The sequence below is a fragment of the Rhyacophila brunnea genome, unplaced genomic scaffold (assembly GCF_057557595.1).
Source record: "Rhyacophila brunnea isolate RB1 unplaced genomic scaffold, BYU_Rbru_1.0 scaffold_15, whole genome shotgun sequence".
NCBI classification, from domain to species: Eukaryota; Metazoa; Arthropoda; class Insecta; order Trichoptera; family Rhyacophilidae; genus Rhyacophila; species Rhyacophila brunnea.
The window spans coordinates 6,587,403-6,610,078 of record NW_028232806.1 but is presented as its reverse complement, the minus strand read 5'-3'; the positions used below and the strand labels follow the sequence as shown (position 1 = coordinate 6,610,078).

At 32.9% G+C, this 22,676-nt stretch overlaps 2 protein-coding genes across 2 annotated transcripts in view; both read left to right on the top strand.

Moving 5' to 3' along the window:
- Window positions 1-22,676, top strand: part of D12 (YEATS domain containing 2 homolog D12) — a 440,970-nt gene that overhangs the window by 345,776 nt on the left and 72,518 nt on the right. The window lies entirely within an intron of this gene.
- On the top strand, window positions 427-17,217 carry sel (canopy family protein seele). The gene is made up of 6 exons (XM_085942776.1): window positions 427-698; window positions 4,807-4,874; window positions 8,568-8,667; window positions 9,644-9,798; window positions 11,089-11,178; window positions 16,274-17,217. Exons 1-6 carry the CDS (start codon window positions 605-607, stop codon window positions 16,487-16,489), a joined length of 723 nt encoding a protein of 240 aa, XP_085798902.1. The 5' UTR covers window positions 427-604; the 3' UTR covers window positions 16,490-17,217.

The following is a 22,676-nucleotide window of genomic DNA, read 5'->3' as shown; positions in this document are numbered from 1 at the left end:
GTTAAAAGATGCTCTCAAACATCAGCGTGTCTTAATCGACACCCTCAAATCGAACTCTTCCCCTGTAGTAGCTCCGCTTCGCCGTAATAGTTGTTATCAGGTATTGGGTTTGAACAATGGCAAGGTAAGGAGTATGTTAAACAGTTACGCACCCGAAGGATACAGTATCTAAATTATTCTAATCATGGTTGAAAATCATCAGTCAATATTATTATAATGCCTAGGTACCTACCTAGGTAACGACATTAAAAACAAACCCTCGAAGAATGCCAAGGTTTTCGTGATATTTTATTTCATTTTCGAACAGACTAATGTTTCCGCCAAAATTTGAAATTAGTTATAAAAAATAGCACGGCGCTAAACTGCAATAAACTAGTTTCCTTGTTTCCTATTGGTGGGTGCAGGTGGCTGATCAACCAATCATTTACAACATCGTGTATTGTGACATCTGAGATAACAAGTTTACACGTCTTGCATATTTTCAAATAATCATTTTAATGTAGATACTTTAATTTATATCCAGCCTGCGATTGAATCAGACTTATCGAATTAACGAAAATCGTTTATGAAATTGTGACGTGAGGTGTTTGTTGTATCCCGATTAATGATGAATCTAATATTTTTTTCTGGGCTGTCAGTTTTAATGCTGTCGGCTTTGACTTCTGCTAAAATTGATCCAGAAAATCTGCAATGCTTAGGTGAGTAAAATGAAAATTCACACACTATTATAATAAATATAAAGATTGTTGAATTCTTTAACGATCTGAAGTACTATATTTTGAGATTCCTAGCATTATTTACAGGAAAAACCATTTTATCTGGATTGACACTGATTTCGTAAGAAGGAAAACAAGCGATTTAAAAAAAATTTGTGGCATTATATCAGTTAACCTATGTAAATGTTGTTGGTAAAGAAACGGTACTCCATAATATTGCCAAAAAACATGAAAAACATCCCGTAATTTTCATATTTAAGTAAATGTAAAAATCACACTGAACTTAATCGTTATACTTACCACATCAATTTATGCAATATAAAATAATAAAAGAAATCATTAATTAGTAATACCTACTCACAATTCAATTCGAGCAATTGATGAGAGAACCAAATGAATTATCCATTGCCACCTTCTAATTGAGATCTAACGTAATGTACCTACACTGAAATTCCACTTGTCACCAATGTGACCATAAATGATTACCGACCGTAATGTTGCAAGTCTCTCCCGCGCACACAACCCCGGCAGTGATGTGACGTGACCTGTCAAAACTGAGAAACGTCATTGTACATCTAACAAAGAAGCAGTGATTTCTATTAGCGGAAACATTGGGTACATTCATTATCAATTAGATATATACAAATGCATAGTGTTTCAATTGTTTGAAGGATATTTCTTAACTTGAAATGTCATTTTATTATATAATGTTTGTCCTTCCGTCTTTCCTCGACGTTTCGGGCTCGTTGCAGAGGCCATTATCAAGAGATGATATTTTTTATGATGAAATGTAGTGTAGGTATATGAATGTAAACGTTGCTCTTAGAATGTCAAAAGGAATCCGATTAGTTAAGAGCAAACGTTGCTCAGAGTAATGTGTCAATCGTTACGACCAGAGATACCGGCTCGAATATTGGATTTTGTTGATAGTGCCGGAAGCCATGATGTTTTTAACCGTAATCCATCATCCCTACTCTACTAGATTTCGATGGCCTCCTTTACCAATTGTGTGAAATATCCTTTATTCCGACCCAATATCTTGGTTTCAAAGTCAAATTTGTGTCCTGTATCCATCGAGTGCTCGGCAATTGCTGACATCTTGTAGTGTTTAAGTCGATATGCCCTCGTATTCACTCACACGCTTCTTTACCGTTCTAGAAGTTTGGCCTATATACTTTTTCAGGCATCCATTGTATATGCCATTAATTGTCATTTTTGCTCTCTTGTGATCTGACACTGATAATGACCACCCGCAGTCGGGTGGCAATCATGTGTACTAGCTAGAAAGGGGACTCGCGTACTGTAAAATAGTATAAACTCTATGCATGGTAGCGGCGACTTTTTAAACTACACAAGCGACATTCATGTTGTATACTTTGAAAAATGTTGTATTCGACATTAGGCATGTTTTTCAACCTAAATGTTGCAATCATGCCGTGTGCGTTTTGTAATTTCATGTGCTTTGTGAGTGCCAACAAAATTACATTAACAGATGACATATTGCAGTCGAGGCGAGGTTGTATGTGCGACCTGGCTAAAACATAATGAAACCTACTTTAACCCAAAAACAACGGATCACAGTGGCAGACTGATGCGATGAGGTTTTCATTTGTTTCTGGGTTTCTTCAGAAGGTTTATTTAGGAAAAAATCAACCTACTGCCCCCGGTGATTGCTGCACTTGTATATTAATAATTTTTAATTGTCATAATATAAATTGTCATATCATACGTTTATTTAGAATTTTACATTAAAAGATTTGAATGACAAGCCGTTTTCCATGTATTTTTTTAACAATATGGAGTACCTACTGTATCTTTACTTTAAGCTTTAAAGCTACTGTTGGGTCACAGAAAATTTGGCATTTCCATGAAGACCTTCAACATTTTGGCTCAATTAACAAAATTTCACTATTATGTTAATAAATTTTGATTATAAAATCGATGCGCGGCTTAAGTGTCGGCCTACAGCATCTTGGGTCCCAGGTTCAAATCCTGGGTCTTGTTTTTCAATTTTCGTTTGAGTCAGGGTATGAACTTTATAGGTTGACTAAGTGGCTGACATTCATTTTTCGTAAAAACAAAATCTGTTCATACAAACCTCCACTCTGATTGGACATGGTCGAAAAAAAAAAAGTTGTAATACTAGTAATGTAATAAATACGTTTGTCTATTCGTCCTCATTAGCTGAGAATTAAAATGGTGTACGTCCATGATACGTAACCATGTTGTGTAAAGCGATTTAAAGTTAAACATACAATTCGATACGTAAAAGGCCATAACTGCGTTTTTGGTTATTTTGACTTGATTGCCTTTTATTAAATAATTTTAATGATAATAAAATGATGATATCGAGAAAAACAAATATTAATATAGGCCTAACTAAAAAAATACGATTCCAGGATTTAAATTAATATTGTGGTCAGTGGCAGCCGGTGATCTTCAGAATAGCATTTTCTGGTATTGCGCAATGGTTTACCTTCTATAAAAAGAAGATAGCTTAGGTGTAAAATGGTTGAAATGTCTAACATCCTCAGAAGGTGGATTAAATCTTTCTTAGTTTATTTTTATTCTATTTCTCAAAAAAGTGTTAGATTAGAATAACATACATATTATGTGGATTTTTTTAAAACTTATGTTAAAATACTAACAAATCTAAACGATTTTTATTTATAAAATTTCGAAGAATCAATATTTTATTTAGTGTTTACATTTATTATATGAGATTGCTGTTTCTGATAGTAGTAGGCTTAATGAACGTAATAAGTAAATTAATCATGCGTTATGGTCTTTCCGCTTCATAAATGCAATTAGTCAGCCAAATATGAAATAGTCGTAAAACGTAAGAAGTCATGGTATATCACTTTGTTCAGTGCAAAGCAGTATTTTTTTTGAAATCTTTTTTTAATAATTCGTGTGAAAATATAAAATGAATTGGCATCACATGGGTAATATTTATATTGTACTTAAATTTTATTAATCTTCTTTCAAAGTCATTTTATTTCTAATGTGTTTATATGTTATTAAAAGTATTGTTTTTATTATATTTTCGTTCTTATTTAATTTTCAGCACGGCCTACCACTCATGTATTGCTGTTGTGTTGTTTTATTATATTGAATGTATTTGAGGGGCTTAGAAACAAAAATGGCAGTTTCTATTTTTGTAAAATGTTGGCGCCTCATTGAAAATGTCTCATATCTCTCTTATAGGTACAATTTCTAGAAAAAGTATTTGTAATTATTGTTTATATAGGTACAGTAGGCGCTCGGTAATCCGGCGTTCACCAATCCGGCGCGTCCAATAGTCCGGCATTTATTAAATTGCTTTACTTACGTGCATTCAATATTCATACGCATTTTCAGGAACCAATTATGTAAAAATAGAAATATATATTGATATTTCTTGGTGTGTATTAGTGAAGTGAAGTTAGAAGGCAGACAAAAACATTCAAATTAGATTTTATACTGGAATCATTCTACAGTGGCACTATTGGTGATTCGCAGGTGTATTGGTATTGCTTGCTACAATGCCTGTTGCACTGTTAGTATGAATAGTGCCCATGTTGTCACTGTGGAATGATTCCAATCTACCTACATTGATATGAAAATTATAACGACATTTTATGCATATGTAGTGTAATCCAATTTTAGAAATAAAATGCTTTTAACTTTTCATACAAAACCGTTCCATGCTTCAGTGGGTCTATTCTATACATAAAGCGGATATTGATGGTAGTTTATCATATTTATGTATTGAGGTGGTCAATTGTTACAATAAATTAACCATCTAAAAAAGTGCTATGTTTTAACAGCTCCGTTTTCAGTTGTATTAGCTTTTAGAGCGAGATAGATGGATAACTTATTGTAGCAATAATTATAATATCTCAATACATAAATATGATAAACAGCTGTCTATACCCACCTTGTGTATAGAATAGACCCACAGAACATGATGTGAAAACTGCTTCTAACTCATTTTTAACTTATGTGTCACATGTATTCCTTTTGTCATTAGCCAATTGTTATGTAATCATTATTTCTATGATATATTTTTGGAAATCCTGCTAATTTTCCCTTTGTTTTTCTATTTTAGTATGCCGTGCCACGATCGACGAGGTGGAGAAGTCTATTATGAACACCAATCCTAAAAAAACTGTCGAGGTAATGTCTTATATTTAAAAATTAATGAGTATTTCCACTGCCAAAAGTGAGATTTTGATGGCATTTTGTTATAAAGCATGTTTTCTATGCTCACACAAAACACCCAATTGCAGATGCAAATTTCCAATATCGTAAATGGAACTCAAATCTTTATATATAAAAGGGAAGCTAAAATAGTGTATTAATTCATAGTGCAGCTTACGTTCTGATAAAATTGAGGTGCATGTCGCCTACTATCACGTGAGATCACAGTAAGCTGCCGCTACGGGAAAAAAGTGTGTAATGTCGTTTTTCTTGGTGATTAAAATGTTATCGGACTAATGCTTCCATCCCGTAGCACATTTTGAATGTTTAAACAAACATTCTCAGTTAGCAAAATCTGCCGAAATCACCAGAACAACAATGAGGTCACCTCACGTTGAACTGCACTGCATCGACACATCCATGACTCAATGAACGTTTCTATTATCTTCTATATGCCTAGACTTTTCGACTGTCATGTCAAAATCACGTTTTTTTGTTTTTAGCGGTTGGCACTATATATTTTATATAAGAATGTTATCTATGATCTGCAGGTTGGGTTTTGTTCAAAATATTATCTATGGATGTCATGTCGCAAATAATTTTAACGTACGCACACGTAGAAACTGTTATATTTAATTGCAATTAGCATCAATAATTAATAATAATTCAAATTACTAATACATTATTGTTGGCACTCTTCATCAGTGTCATTCTTCAGTGAATTTACAGAGATGGCGACAGTAGGCCTCATGCATCTCAATTTGATTCGCGTTTTATTTGTAAAAAAAAAAAAATTTTAAGTTGGAATGTTAGATTCCGCTCGATAGTTAAATTATTATGGTTTTTCTCCTTTCTGAACAATTTGCCCAAATGGAGTTAGCCGTTTTGTCACACATTGTTTATTTGTCCGGCGAATTGAACCTGTGGCTTTGTTTAATTTGGTTCCTATTCAATTTATTTATCTGCAGCCGCAAATGTGGTGCATATCTGAAGCGAGCTTGCCGTGTGTGTCTGTTTTTAGTGTGTGACCCCATTAAATGCTTTTCTGTTCTTCCAAGATTATTGTATTAATGTACTATTATTTACATTAATGATGTGCAACCAGTCGCTCATGGGTGCTTGGTCGACTGCAAAGCTATTTAAAGTGCGCCCTTGAACAAAATTGAATACATTTGAATAATTCCATCGTAAAATATTCTTGCAATCCAGATAAGAGTCTTCATTTACTGTATGAATATACTGCTCTACGCCAGTATTTCCCAAAGTGGGCGATTCTATCCCATATGAAATGATTCTCGGAAGCAATTGGTAGGCGTTGAATGTAAATAAGGGGGCGGTGGAAGCGAATCCGCTATCCGAATGTGAATGGCTGGAGCCAACTCGATGCGGAGTGTCTGGGAGTCACGATTGGAGTCGCCTCGGGGTTTTCATATGCTCCAACTAAGGGACGGATATGACTGAAGAAGAAGAAATAAGGAAGCGAAAAGAATGCAGAAGAAAATTCTAAAAACTAAATTGAAATTAATTCGATGATTGTTATAAAAAGTTCTCGCTGCAAAACCAGTCACTTGCATTTTATCCTGTATTATATTGTTTTGTCACAAGTTTTTAACTGCATTTCTTTTATCATATTTATTAAAACGTGGGTTAAGCGTGGTCACAAATTTAGGCTGCCGACTGCAAATAACTAATCGTGGTGATTTAAGAATGCTGCCGACAAAAATAGAGCCGAACATTAATAAATTGTTAACAAGGGACCGGGCCGGGTTCATATTTATCGTTATTTGTAATTTTGATTCTAATCTTAAGTTACGTTATCTTAATTTAATGCGAATGTTACCTACTATGGTTGATGTTAATAAATGATTTTATAATTTTAAGGATCATGGCATCTTATTTACAACAATATCTTTCTTTACTACGTTCCATAGGTAGAAATAAAGATACATAAAATAACGCAAATACGTCACTGTATTTTTCTGTTTATTTGCTTGGGGGCATTGAGGGAGTATTTTTTTTCTGAAGGGGCAGTGGGTCACATAAGTTTGGGAATCTCTGTGTACACACAAATTTGCCGCCCGCTTTGTTTGATTTTGATTAACATATGATACAAACAAGTCACTCATTTGTCATAGATGCAGCTGTGTAATGGTTATCTCTAAATTTACGTTGCGTGTGTGTAGAAAACTTTGGATGTGTACAGTAAAAATTTCTTGTGCGATAATATAGCCAATCTTGAAAAAATCTATAATTGAGATGGCACCATTGATATACTACTAGATGAGGAGTTCCCATACAAGTGTCATTTTAAAAATGTACCACAAAAGAAGATATTACGAATATCGTCTAATAATATTTCCTTGTAGGTATAATGCGTTAAGGCCGTTGACATGGATTCCCGAATTTCACCCGTATTGCCCTGGCTGTAAAACTAAATTTGCGTTCTTGGAATAGTGACCCTAAGGGTGTCTGCAAGCCAAAGCTTGCAAGCTACCAAAAATTCATGTCTGAGCGGACAGAGCAAGTCGTCATGCGCTGACTATTAGTTGGAGTAGGATGCAAGCTAGATCGGGCTTACTCATAATTATTGCCAGGTCGTTTTCGAGACAAATATTAAGTAAATTAAAACAGTAAGTTTTAACACTGGCCGAGTCGCTGAAAATTGGGCGTCATTTTAAGAAGCATATGATTCATCCAGTAGTATATCAATGGATGGCACAGAGTTGCTAGATAAATGATAATTTTCTATATTCATACCTATAATTTTACAAATATACTGAACAAATAACATGTATCCACTATTCATTTTATTTAGGTTTTTAACTCGATTGAGTATGTGAGACAATCAATTTATCATGTGCGTTCCTTTGACAACTTGGAGGGAAATTTACAGCTCAGCAGGCCAGGCCTATTTTAACATATTACTTAATATCATAAAAGAGCTAATTGTGATAAATATATCACATTTATCATTTTACGTATTCTGGCCGCCGCATGGCCGTGCTAACGTTGAGAACGAGACAGAGTATGTCAATTTTACATATTGAGAATTGAGACGCAAGATCCCACTGTTTTGCTGTAATCGCAATGACATGACTAGTAAAAGTGTAGGTTATGTTGATATGTCTGACGTGTCAATACAAAATTCTTGTGTTCAGCTCATTACCGACTAGATGGCGCGCTGGTTCGGCTTTATCCGCTTGTGTTTGGTCTTATCCGCTGGGGTTCGGCAATATGAACATATCCGAATTTGAGTGACATGTCTACCAACCCAAATTTTTGCCATATTACAAATTAGAGATAGTCACCGCTAACCGCTTAGTGTAAAGAATACCTTTCGTGCTAATTTGGAAGAATGAAATTAACGGAAACGTGCTAAAGTGATAACCGTTAAGAATAGACCTGCAGCTGATAGAGACCGGATGCTACAAAACATGTTTTAGATGTCAGATTGTTATCATTGCTTTGTTAAATTATGAAATTACAAGATTCACATTCATATTATATCAAACTGTTAAAGCCGGAAGTATGTAAACCAGTGTGTTTACTCATGGTTCACTTAGAATCAACTTAGCATGCGGCAAGCCATTGTACAAAAAAAATGTGTGTAGAATGTTTACGATTCTTTTTTCATTCGTTGTATCATGTTGTTCCTTTCTTTATTTATAGGTTGGCAACTATAGACTCGACGGGGCTGGTAACATTCACCAAAACAAGGTGCCACTTTCCAAATCGCAAGTGTACCTATCAGAAATTTTAGACGATGTTTGTAAGTATTTTTAACTTACAGTAAATCATAATAATTACATAGTATTGAAAAATAATGATTTCCAAAGTCGTGTAATAGTTGGAACTTAATACATGAAAGCGATATTGTCAATAAAGGGAAAAAAAATGTCAAAACAGACCGGAAACAGCTATAAACATGGGTTTTTAAACAGTCATTTTTCAATGCATTAACATTCAAAATAAATATTAATTATTATATTCTTACCAATTTAACTATACTAAAAATCGTTTGCAGAATAATTGCCACCGAGGGTTCTAAAGCTGTTAGAATCCTCAATTTTTAAAGGTTCGGTTTGACCAATTAAAAGATCAGAACTCCGGTTCCAGTTCTTTAAAAAAATCAATATACTTACCTACTTGAATTGGTATATGATGGATAATTTATTTTAATTTTAATGACGAAAACGTAGGTGTCTGCACTATTTTTTCAAGATAACCTTACCATGTGGATACTACAGTTAGTAGGTATTCAGCCAAACTACAAAAAAAATGAAAACATTGCTTTGGAATATACACCTTATTAATTAGTATTTTTTTTGGAATAACTGGCTCCAGCATTAGTAATTGATGACCAAAAATAAAAGAATAATGGAACCCTTGGAACTTTGTGATTTTTAAAGGGTTCTCAAGATTCTGAATCAAAGGTTCTGGTTTCTAAATCATTGAGGGCTTCTCAGGGTTCCAGGGATCAGTTTTGGTTCCATTTCCAGCTTGGTTGCAATACACAAAGTTAATAAAAATCCGTCTATAGTTTAAAATCTTTCATAATTCCTTCAATAATTATCATTCTTGTCAGTAAAACATGACATATTGTTACCAATACATGACACATCTGCCTGCTGCAAGCTTCCATTCCTTAGCTCCATGTATTTTGAGTCTCTTTCTATACCATTTGATCATCTTAGCTTACATCTAAGTGCAATACATAGTATTTTAAATATACGTTCTTCTTCTAGGTAAAAAGATGACAGATTACGTCCGTGTCCGCTACAAGGCGACTCAGAAGTTAGCCGTCATGAAGATGATGTCCGAGTCTGGTGGCATGAATCCCGAGTTCTCCCTTACTGACTTTGTCACTGACGATGACCTTAATAAGAGCTTGGAGTTTTATGTAAGGATATTTTTATAATCTGATAACCGTGCAACCAGTATTATGCACAAATTAATTCGTCAGACTTGACAACTCTCACTGACGATTTGGTCCGATCGAGAATTGTCGCTTTGAGCAAAATATAAATATAATTTCTATTATAGCCAGATTAAACTTGAAGATTGAGGTGAGAGATTGTGTAGTCTAGCGCCTGTACACATGCATGGATTTACTTGCACCAATAGTGTGTATTTTAAACTGTTGCGATAATAGCTGTTTACACGTAAAAGTGCTGACTGTCTCGCCAATCTCATTCTTGAAGAGTAAGCGAGACGCGATGTTGTCATTTTATGGTATTATTTGACAGGTCGTGATAATCGGTCAATCTCAAAATGAGATACCGGCAGTTCGCTACTGTCGTTCTACTGCGCAGACGCAGATATTGCACGGTCCAATAATTATCATGTGAAAATTCAAGGCTTCTGAACTTTTTTGATTCATACATGCAATCTTGCAATTTGCACAATAATACGTGTTTGCACGTGCATTTTTTTGTTATGGCCGCGATAATACGTACTGTCAGCAGTAAATCCATGCACGTGTAAATGGGGTATGGGTATAAGGCTGGCTTCACACTAAGGGTACACAGAGACTTTCACATGGCAATGCTGTGAAACGGAACCCCACCTGCCAGGGCATATTTGATATTCAGGCGGGAGACCAAACACAAACAATTTCTCTATTCACTCAGGAGATACATACTCAGTGCGACTATAATATACTTTTTATATAATTTTCTTTATTAATAATCATACAAATTGATTTGGATCATATTGTGTCAATGTGTTCTTTTGCCTTTTCGAGAATGTTGCTTTCTTTTAAACTGACAATTTCTTTGCCGAGACATTGTTTGAACAGGTGTAAACAATACCAACACAAAACTTCAAGAATTGAATGTGCTCAAATAAATTTGATTTTTAATTTCAGTTTTAATTGAATTTTGCATATTTCAGACGTAAATTGCTGGAAATTAATGTACTAAAATGAAACGGGATTTCAGAAATTAAGGGTTCTGCTGTATTTGGATCCAGGACATGAGTTCTAAGGGTTGAAAAAATTGTTAAAAACCAATTGCCATTAAAAAATTTGTACCTATCTTCACAGTGAAGTCATCTCATGCTAGGGATGGTGGTTTATCTTTATCTACACAGGAAACACTACCTTTTTACACTAAATAGATATGCATCTACTGAAAAGTTAAAATCCATAATTATTTATTAAGTCTGACCTTGTAATCTTTTTTTTTTTTAGTGTGAAGGAATTGTTGGAGAAAACGAAGACCACATCGTGGACATCTACAGCAAACGGGTCGGCGATTCTATGCCAGATGGCAAAATTGAAGTAAGATCTATATTTTAATACGGTACAATGCAATTCTCTTGGTAGAAGTTCACGATTATCATATATTATAGCGCCTGTAAATGTACATGGATTTACTGGCAGCAATAGTGTGTACAGTATAACCTCGATAATTCGAAATCCAAGGGACCCCGAAAATTTGATTTCGAATTAGCGAAAATCGCTATAAATCGAATTTTCCGAAGAAATTTTTTTTTTCGTTAATTTGTATGGAGACGATGCAGTATTGAAAAATAGTGTTACGTGGTATTACCAGTGAAAAAAGTGATTCAATGGTGAACTAGTTCGAAATATGTGTTTTTTACACTTTGTAAATAAGCACTAATTACTGAGTAATCAGACATCCAGTTAGATAGGTACCTACCAAGAATACAAATTCTTAAATAAGAATGTTGTTCCTTTCGAAAATCTAATCTAGATTCATACAAATTCACAGTAAAAACGGGTACCTATGTAGGTGTGTATTGTATTTAAAATAAAATTCTTTACTATTCTATAAACAATAATAAAAATGTCAAGTGAATTCATTAGGTCAATTAGAGAACTAGTCCTGTCAAACAAAGGGTCACTGTGTATTCATTATTGCCAGTTTAATCTAAAGATTCAGTTGTTATCAACTTAAATTTTAAAAGATAAGAAACTCATTGTTTATTAAATACGTAATTCTGTCAGTTATAAAAAAATGACACAAGTTAGTTACTTAATGATTACGAAATTTCGTAAATAAATGTTTTTTTTTACTGAAAACCATTTAGTGGCAATGTGCTAAGATTAAGTTGTAAAACAACATTTTTTTCACATTAATAAAATAATGGATTCTGAATTTACATGAATGACAAGTAAATGTACCTTGATTGACATCCCCTGCAATAATAATATTGATGCTTGGATAAGTCATTTGTGTCATAGTACATTAGGAGTTTTAGGGTTTTTCCACAACTTAAACTTTGGGTTTTGCCTCCCATCAGTAAATTTGCAGGTGTTTGCCTAATTAATTGCAGTCATTAAATTTATTACTTTTCAAGAAAATAAGTATTTTACTATTATTTATTTCGATTTATATGGATAAAAATGGCCTTTGGGGCCAAATTCCATTTCGAATTACGAAATAACGAAAATTTCGATTTATAACGAACTTTTTGTATGAAAAATGATTCTTGGGGGTTAAAATTGACGAAAAATTCGAAAAACGGCGAAATTCGAATCATCGTTTTTCGAATTATCGAGGTTCTACTGTATTTTAAACTTATCGTGTCAATAACTGTTTACATGTTAAAGTCCTGACTGTCTCTCCAATCTCATTCTTCAAGAGTGAGCGAAACGCGATGTTGTCATTTTTGGTTGGTACCTACTATTTGACAGGTAGTGAAAATCGGTTAACCTCAAAATTCGTTCGTAGTTGGTTTTTTTTGCCGACAGGTTCGCCACTATCGTTCTACTGCGCAGGCGCAGATCGAAAAATTGTCAACTGTCATGAAAATTCAGAAGCTTCCGAACTTTTTTGATTCATGCATGCAATCTTGCAACTGCAGGATAATACATGTTTACACATAAATTTTCTTGTTATGGCCGCGATAATAGGTACTGTCACCAGTAGGGAATCCAATCCCGAGCCAAAATCTTGATCCCGGGATTACAATTTGACGATTCCGGGATTGGCATTTTTTTCGATAGTTAATAATAACTGTTTATTTGTACAAATAACATTGATAAAATCGGTCAAAAATAAATCTAGTATAAATTATACTATTTAATAAGACATTTATTGTTAATATTGTGTAGGTTCAATCTTGGAAATACATAGGTTTAATGGAGTAAATAATATTGTAATTATATAATAATGTCATAGTAAAAAAGTTGTATTTATTTATAGAAAGATAACAAATACAAGTTCAATTAAAATAAAAAATAACATATTGTGTTGAAAATTACAATGTTAAAAAATTTAAGATATAAGAAATTAAACATTATTCCCGATAATATGCCCGCAGTAATACCAATGCATCAAGTGTCTTGTCATTTAATCTGGATCTAATTTTGGTACCCAGGCAGCCTGCTGCTGAAAAAGCACGTTCAGCTTCCACACTCGTTGGGTGTATTGTCATCAGATATTTATATACCAATTCAAGGCGATGACCACGTGAACCCCCATTTTCAAATAATACCATTTCTTTTTTTAGTACGGACATGAGGCCAGTATCATTTTGAACTTTCGGTTCGCACGTCATCATGCTTTTTGTTATTGCGTCTTGTGACTGTTCTTTCATCGTTATTTGTTCACTTGATAAGGATTCTATATGAGATGACTGTATTGAAGAGGGTTCAATAGATGCAGTTCGATCGAGTGGCTCTGGTATTTGCAGCATATCTTGTTCCTTTTCTTCGGCTAATCTTTCAATTAATTTTTTAATTGTTTCTCTCATAGTTTTAGGAGTTGCTGTCGAAAACATTTTGTCATTTTCATTGTCATCGAATGATTGAGGATTTATTAGATATTTAAGTGTATCAGTTCGTTTCGTCTTCGTTTTTGTATAATATGTTTTTTTAGAGAAATTGACATATCTTTGCTTAATGCAGGTTTAAGCTCGGTCAATTGCTTGAAACTGAAATTTAAAATTGCGTCGGCTGCGGACAAGTTGGAGTCACGTCGGCAGAGTGCTTCGCCAGCTGATTTTAACGGTTTCAAGACTTTTATAATTTCTGCAATTTTCATCCAGTCATTTTCATGAAATGTCACGGGAAAATTCCTCAAATCTATTATTGTTTTTTGTATACTTGATTTCAAAGATATAAATCGCTCCAGCATATTATAAAGACTATTCTACCTTGTTTTACAGTCTAATATAAGTGAAAGTTCTTTTCCGTGTTCATCCCTAACGAATTTTTGTAAATGAGCATCATTTTTAGAGGGTGATCTTCTAAATAACGCTACGAATTTTCTGACTCTATTTACTGTATCGCTGATAGAGTGTTCTTCCGATAAAATAATATTTTCCGGTTCACAGTGAGCTATGGTAAATCCTCCTTCTTCATAGCCATCAGTGAATTCGTCATTTTCTTCAGAGCATGATTCTGTGGATTGAGCTGGAATCTTTTTATAAAGGACTTCAGAAATAGCAAGGTGAATTCCATGAGCGATACATAATTGGTGTTCTGAGATGACAAGCTTTCCAACGCGCACCATAATGCTTGCACCGTCGGTTACTATGGAAACTATATCATTATCCAATGAAATACGGTGTTTTTCTAGGCGTTTCTTCATTAATTCTACACAAGCATCGGCTGGCATTAATTCATACACTCTAGATAAACCAATATTCCAAAATTTACCATTTTCACTGTGCACATTAATGTTCATGTAGCGTTTATTGGCCCCCGATGTCCACTCATCCAACGTCAAACTAAAACGCTTTCCGTTTTTCTTATATTCATAAATTTCTTCGATAATTATATTTCGAATTTTCTTGCTGTAATCTACTTCACGGTTTCTTATCGAAGTAGCAGAAGAAGGGAGGGACTGGTATCCTTTAGCCAACAGAGCTGCTCTCAAATCAATCGATGTAGTAAAAACACTGAATGGCAAACCATCTCGCGATGTCATCCGTGCCAGCACAGCGTCAAGTGATTGATCTTCTTTGGTTAAAAAATAATCAGATATTAATTTTCTCTTCAGCGGTCGTTCAGGAGTTTCGGTGGTTTTCGTAATAGGATTGCATGTACTTGATGAAAGAGAATTATTGACAGAAGTTGGCTCATAAATTTTCATCTTGTGTATTGAAAACAAATGTGTGTGCAGTCCTATGGTATTTCCTCCGCCAGTTTTTAACACCACATTACATGTTTTACACTTAGCTGTAGCTCCATCAACTGATGTCAAATAGTATTTCCATATTGAATTGATATCACCATCTTTCTTGTGAATGGGATATTTTAATTGTTCATTCATTTTTCTGTTGATGTCCTGTTGAAATGCGATCTTAGAACTGATTGAAATAAAAAAAAGATGCCAGATTATATAGTGTCTGAAAGGAGTGATTTTTTGTTGATTCGTCATAATTTCAAATTTCAATTGTTATTATTTTAAAAGGAGAGATAATAAATAACGTTTTCATTGATGAAAAATGCATTAACTTCCGGATGTTTTGATCGAATTCTGACTATAATGCTTTTTACAACCATAAAAAACATTATGCGCGCTTATAATATTTTCAAAGTCTTTGCAAATTATTAATAATATTAAAATAATTATTATTTGAGTATGTAAGTATGTGCCGCCAAAGAAACGATTCTGATAGAATGATAGATAATAAAATATTGTATTATTTCATTATTATTATCATGAATCGCAAGCGAATGAAGAAGAGCCGACAAAGGACAACATATTATAATAATAACAATAATACGGTCTGTAAGAGTGTAAGGTGTAAGGTGGTGCAAGCGCACCACTTTTGATTCAATTTTTTTTTAGATAGTTTTTTAAATTTTAGTTTAACATTTCATTGATAATTAATTACTCACACACATACCTACATAATATACTCCGTATGTAGAAACCGCTGCTGGCGCTCTGCGTAGGTAGCAAAAATTATGAGCATAATTTTGTTAAAAAATGAAATTATTTCAAGAGGTATAACATGTCAATGTAAAAGGTACCGACTGTGATGGACGAAATATTCTTGGTTGTTATAGTCTAGGTATGAATTACTAGCCGCTTAAGTGGCACCGTTGTAGTAAGGTTTAAGTAAGAAAATGTTGAAGGGACGGGACTGTGGCTGTAAATTATAAACTGCGACGCCTACGTGAAGAGTTTTCTTACATGTACCACTTTACACAAAATCCGTGCGGCGCCCATGTATACATAAAATTTATGAAATCATTTTTGTGAAATGATTGTTTAGTCATCATCATTACCACAGTTTTGCCAGCTCGACATGATCAACAAGATATCATTACGCTGTATCTTTGTAGGCATTCCAGTTCTTTAGTATGGTCGCATCCCTGCTCCACATAACCATTTAGCAATGAGTTTTGTTAGTGTAAATAATTATGGTTATTTTAATTATACTTTCCTTTCCAGATTTGCGAGAAGCACGTTAAACTGTGCCAAGACTGGATGTTGCCCAACGCGGAGGACCTGAATTGGACTCCGGAGCAGCAACAGAAGAGCTTCGAAGCGACCGGAGGGGACCCTTATGGTTTCGGAAACTATGTTCCACCCCAAAACCAGTTCGACATGCAAGAAGAGGACGCCGGAGACCTGGAAATGGAGACTGATGAAAAGGATGAGCTGTAAATATTAGAATTACGAGTGAAAGACTTGTCTGGTTATGATGCATATTATTTTTTCTTCGTAATTTGTAATTGACTGCGTACTATCAAATGTGTGACACAAAACGTAACTGCCCATCTATTCAATTTTGATTTACGCTTTGTGGCTTAACGGTTTGGTTGTTCAGGAGTTCCATATTAAAATAACAAAATCAAATTATGAATTACAAATTGCATCTAATTTTTTTTTCTATTTCGTTGTGTTACTACAATTTTAAATGAACAGTCGAAAATAATTTTGATTTTCGAATTATCAGTAGAATATCGTATGTGAATTATTTCATAATGAATTAAAATATTCGAATTACCAGGCAATTTGAATGCATAATTTTTTACTGTATATTATATATTATACAACTACCAGCAATCTTATGTACCTATATAATGCTTAGAGATACATACGGATATCTTGTTTTATATCAATTTTGTAGTAGTACAAAGTATTGTATCCTAATATGCAATTTGAGTCTTTTAGAAAAAAAAACTTTGTAACCAAACGGTTAAACCGCAAACCGTCCATTTAAATGTTTATTCATTGATAACAAGAACACCATGTTGATAGTTTTAAGATATATTCCATAAAATTATATAATTATTGTTTTGTTTTAATTCACCACATGAAGGGCACAAGTTTAATTAATTATACATATAAATTAAGATTCGTTCAAAATTACATACATGATGAATATTAAATTGCGCTGTTTCATTTTTATAAATATTTTAATACATTTTTGCTATAATCACCTATATATATAAAGTTGCATTATTATTGTTCTTCAGATTAGGATTTATGTTTTAATATTTAAACCACAGATAAAAAAGAAAATGGTCTCCATTTTGTAATAATTAAATATAGCTTTATATGTCTATCGAGTTTATAGTAAAAATAATATATTATGCCATTTGGAGAAAAAAATATTAATCATGCATACAATACATGATATTATAATTTTCTCCATCATTTGGTTGTTTGCCAGTTGATTTGGTTGTGTTTGTAAAATTCCAGTATTTATAAATGTATGTTATTCTTAATCTACGATATTTCATTCCTTTGCTGTAAATATTTTATAATCATTCTGGATATTAAAATGTTATGTGTCTTCAATATAAATGTAATATCAGTATGTAACATAGAGGTTGGACGGTGCTTAGAGAGAGGGCCTAAACATGTCAGTCTGAAGCATTTTTGTCACCCCAAAATGAATTACAATGAAATTAGGTACACTTGCAAATGGACCGTACTCAGAGTTTATTAAATATATAAAATATATTAAATACTCTTGAGTATTTTCAAGTGGGTATAATATGTATTATGAAAACATATTTATTAAAAAAAACATTATATCGTCTTGTTTAGTGTTTTCCACATTTTAAGTACATTCATATAAAATATTAATGGTATTGTGGACTCATTCAGCCGGACAACTTGTCCGCTTCTGTTGAAATCTCCTTCTGCCCGACTGCACCAATCCATAATAATTGGTGATTGAGTCCACATTTGGACAGATTGGATTTTGGATGTGGATTTATGTCCCATTTTCAAGTAATATCAACTGCATGATGATAATTTTTTTGGTTCACGTTACTTCGTACATAATATACAATATTATGTTTTCTCTTGTGTCGTCAATCTTTGCAGTATGTAGAGTTATTTTGATAAGTAAAAGATTGATGGTTTCGGTTGTACCATCCTGAGTTGTAAGTTTTGGCATTCTAGACTGACAATGTGCACAGATGTGGTGCACTCGCCATCTGTCAGCTTATATTTAACATTTTTACCAAATTTGACCCAAAATTCATGAATTAAATTTAAACATGTAGTGTTGAAGCTATGACTTTATAAATTAAATAATATTGTTTTATATTGGAGGCACATTGTGTATAAAAAATAACTTGTATTTATGAAATATTGTGATATATTAAATAATGACATATTAATTATTATTCTACGCATAATATATATTATGCTTTTGAGTCAATGGTATGTGTAATTAAAATTGTCTATGATGATTTAATTATTCTTCTGGTTGTATCTATACATAATAACTTTCCAATTACAATATTATAATCATATTTTTATGTGATTTTTAATATGTATGTCAATCATACTTTTATTATGTGAGCTCCATTTTGTAAATCAGGTTATTTTTGAGGATTGAAACAAATGAAAGCAAAAGATAATCAATATGAATGATCAAAATGGTAATAATTTTCAATACCTAATAATGGCTTCACATTTCTTATATGAATAGGTACTTATTTTTTTAAATATTATCTTAATAATATTTAATTGTATGTATTTGCCAAAATACAATTTATTAAAAAAAACTTAATATTGCAGTTTAAAAAGATTCACTTTTTACAATAAACTATACCCATGGATTCAATTAATAATAATATTCAATATTGTTGATAATTGGACATGTTTTTTATGCACTATAATAATTTTATCGATTTCCTAATTGCGCACCGCGCACCTACTTATTAATTGTAAAACAATGTATGGGTGCATAATGTGTTCTGACAATACGAAATAAATAATGTTTAAGTAGGGGAAGGGAGATGTATGCTACGAAGAATATTTTATACAATACATTGTAAATTGTTACATGTTTTTATAATGTTTAATAATAAATAAATGTCAGAAAAATTAACAAGTAATCTTTTTATTCATATTTTAATTCCTATATCTCTTATTCTGAAACAAAAATGTTCTAACATGAATGCAGGTAAGTTTTGTCAACGAGGAATGTAACCATGTGAATGATTGGAATGTAGGGACATCTTCATTATAAATACATAGTGTAACCCGTAGGGCTTAGGTTACTTTCTAATTGACTATTGGTTGTGATTTCATTTGGAGGGAGTGGTGTGTTTGAAAGAAGACAGAAGCTCCAACATAATCACTACGTTTTTTTATTTACTTATGCACAAATTTTATATTCTTACAGGAGCATTACTGACAAGGGTTTGCATGGTTATACATAAACAAATTTTAGAAAATGGGAAACCAGGGGCCTGAATAAATATTACTTCCATCTTTCGGAAAACACAAAATTGAAACCTTCATGATTAAATCAGATAATGATCCCAAACATAATAATGCAAATTTCACCAGACATTTTTATGATGGTGACCAGTGGCGGCTGCTCTAATACCATGCAAGTGGAACGCACTGCTTGTATCTTTTAAGACATCACTTAACTTTTCATTGTTATTCATATGTGTATCACTTACTTCACGAAGTAGAACATGTAGCAATATCATGTACCATACTTCTTTCATGTGCGCATGGGATTTTGATCCAAATGCGATTTTCAGTTTGCATAGGATTACTCTGAGGTCATTATAAAATTACTTAGACCGTGGTCCTATGTTCCTGTAGTGGCTTTTTGTTTAGCATTTTTATGAAAGTTTAGATATGTCGCCCGAACTTGCTATTAAGAAATATGTCGCCATTAATAAATTGAGGGCTCTAGAAACAAAAATGCCACTTCCTTTTTTTAACATTGGTAATTATTAAAAATGTCTTTTTTATAGTAATAATTTCTAAAAACTGAATTATAAAATGTTATATATTATTAGTATATAAACAATATTTATAAATACTTTTTTCAGAAATTGTATCTGAAGAGATATATGAGACATTTTTAATGAAGCGCCAACATTGTAAGAAAATAGAAACTGCCGTTTTTGTGTCTAAGCCCCCCATATAACAGAAAAAATACATTTAATAACATATACATAAAAATGAGTTTGAAAGAACATTAATAATTGACAATATAAATATTACCCACGTGATGCTAGTTCATTTTATATTTTCACATAAATTAATAAAAATGAGAAAGATTTAAGAAAAAATACTGCTTTGCACTTTTAACAAGTGATATACCGTGACCTCATACGTTTTACAACCGTTTCATATTTGGCTGACTAATTGCATTTATGAAGCAGAAAGACCATAAAGCATGATTAATTTACTTATATAATATTATTTGTAAGTATTTTGCAGGTAACACGCATGAAGAATTTTTCTAATCTACAACTATTTTGATAGAATAAATAAACTAAGAAAGATTTAATTCACCTTCTGAGGAAGTTAGACATTTCAACCATTTTACACCTAAGCTATCTACTTTTTATCAGTTGCGAAGGGTGGAGGTAGGCTGTTAAGATCCACCATAAATATTGCACACTAAACTTTGTCAGTCATACATACTTGTTTTCATTGAAATAAGACTACATTTTACAGATGGAGTAAAATTCAATTAAACCCTGCGAAAACCAAGCCATAATAGATAATAGTCAAAAAATACTCATATATCCATAAAATATCTAAAATTATGCAATTAAATCATACATAAATTTGGATATTTTATAGATAGAATAATAATTTTTATCTATTATAGTTTCGTTTAGGCATAGCTTGATGAATTAAAAAAATGAACCAACAATATGTGTAATACGTATTCTTAATCTAACGAAAACAAATAAGTAAGAATGAAAAAATGTGCACAAAATATGTTTGTCATATTGCCTAAAATATACCAATACTATTATGGTTTGGTTGAGACAGCGTTTAATTGATTTTTAAAACCCAACCAATACCATCTGTAAATTGTAGTCTTATTTCAATAAAAACATATACATTTGACTGAAAAAGGTTAATGTGCACTATTTATGGCGGATCTTAACAGCCTACCTCCACCCTTCGCCACTACTTTTTATAGAAGGTAAGCCATTGCGCACTACCATAAAATGACCTTAATACTTTGGTCTTTCGGTTGTCTTATATCCTTTGGGTACCACTTGATTATCACATCCGTCCAGCTCGAGCAGGTCTACAACTACATCTACCTTGGGCAAGTGTACATAGGTGGTGGTACGCATGACGAAATTGTCTTCCGAACAATGTTGGTATGTATTGCATTCGGACATCTTGATTTTCAAGAGCGGCCTCCCATTGTGTCTGAAGCATAGGTTGTATAACCAATATGTGCTTCCAATGCTTATATATGCATGTGAAATGTGGTCTCTTAGGCCAAAAATTGACTGTTATCAGGTCACGTAAACTCATGATATCATGTTGATAAATTTAAATAGTTAATTTTTATTTAAAAACTACTTACAACTGAATAAATGACAATTAAAACGGATATATTTTTATTCCTGATACATATACCATGTAAAACAATACTTTTTGCCCATAACAATAGCTTACGACATGTAGAGCGTTACACTGCCTTTAACCTTGGCGATAGGTAGGGGGGCCTGACAAAGATCCTAGCCTTGGGTCCCGAACAGGATGTGGGGGCCATGCAGGGCTCGAAATGGAACGGAACGCACCGGAGCGCCGTTCCGGCTCGTGAAATTTGTAAAATTATCGCTCCGTCTCGTGGAAAAAATATGTTGACCGTCTGAGCTAGATAGGCCATAGAATAGAAAATCTGACACACTTATTTTCATAAAATACACATACGATTTGATGACTATGTAAATATCTTCAGAAAATTTGTCGAGCGCTCCGGTTCGTAAACTTTTCCATTTCGAGCGCTGGGGACATGCCTAATACATTCGGCTAGTATGAAAATATCATTATTCTTCATTTAAACTCAGTAAGAAAGTGAAAATTCTAAAAGAAATTGCCATTACCATCTTGGTACTATTAAAAAATCATCAAAAACAATTTTCTTTAATTGATTATAAAGCAATATACCTACATAGGCTTATGAGTGCCTAATACATTTTCCAGTGCATCGATAAGAAAGTATTGAATATTCGAAAAGTAGATTACATACAAACAATCTACCTTATCTATGAGCTCTATATTATGAGAGCCTAATACATTTTTTTAAAATATGGAATATCAATATTATTTTAAGCTTATAGGTGAAAATTGTAGAAGCCACTGCCATTTTTTTTATAAACAATCTACCTGCAGGGATCTATGAGAGCCTAATACATTTTTTTCAAAATATGCGATATGAATATTATTTTTAGCTAGGTGAAAATTTTAGAAGGCATTGTCATTTCTTCATAAACAATCTACCTGCAATTATCTATGAGAGCCTAATACATTTTTTCAAAATATGCGATATGAATATTATTTTAAACTAGGTGAAAATTTTAGAAGGCATTGCCATTTCTTCATA

Coding starts and splice junctions, on each gene's coding strand:
- sel (XM_085942776.1), top strand. CDS start 605: ATGATGAATCTAATATTTTTTTCTGGGCTGTCAGTTTTAATGCTGTCG. Junction 8,668..9,643: donor AGAAATTTTAGACGATGTTT/GTAAGTATTTTT, acceptor TTCTTCTTCTAG/GTAAAAAGATGACAGATTAC. Junction 11,179..16,273: donor TGCCAGATGGCAAAATTGAA/GTAAGATCTATA, acceptor TTTCCTTTCCAG/ATTTGCGAGAAGCACGTTAA.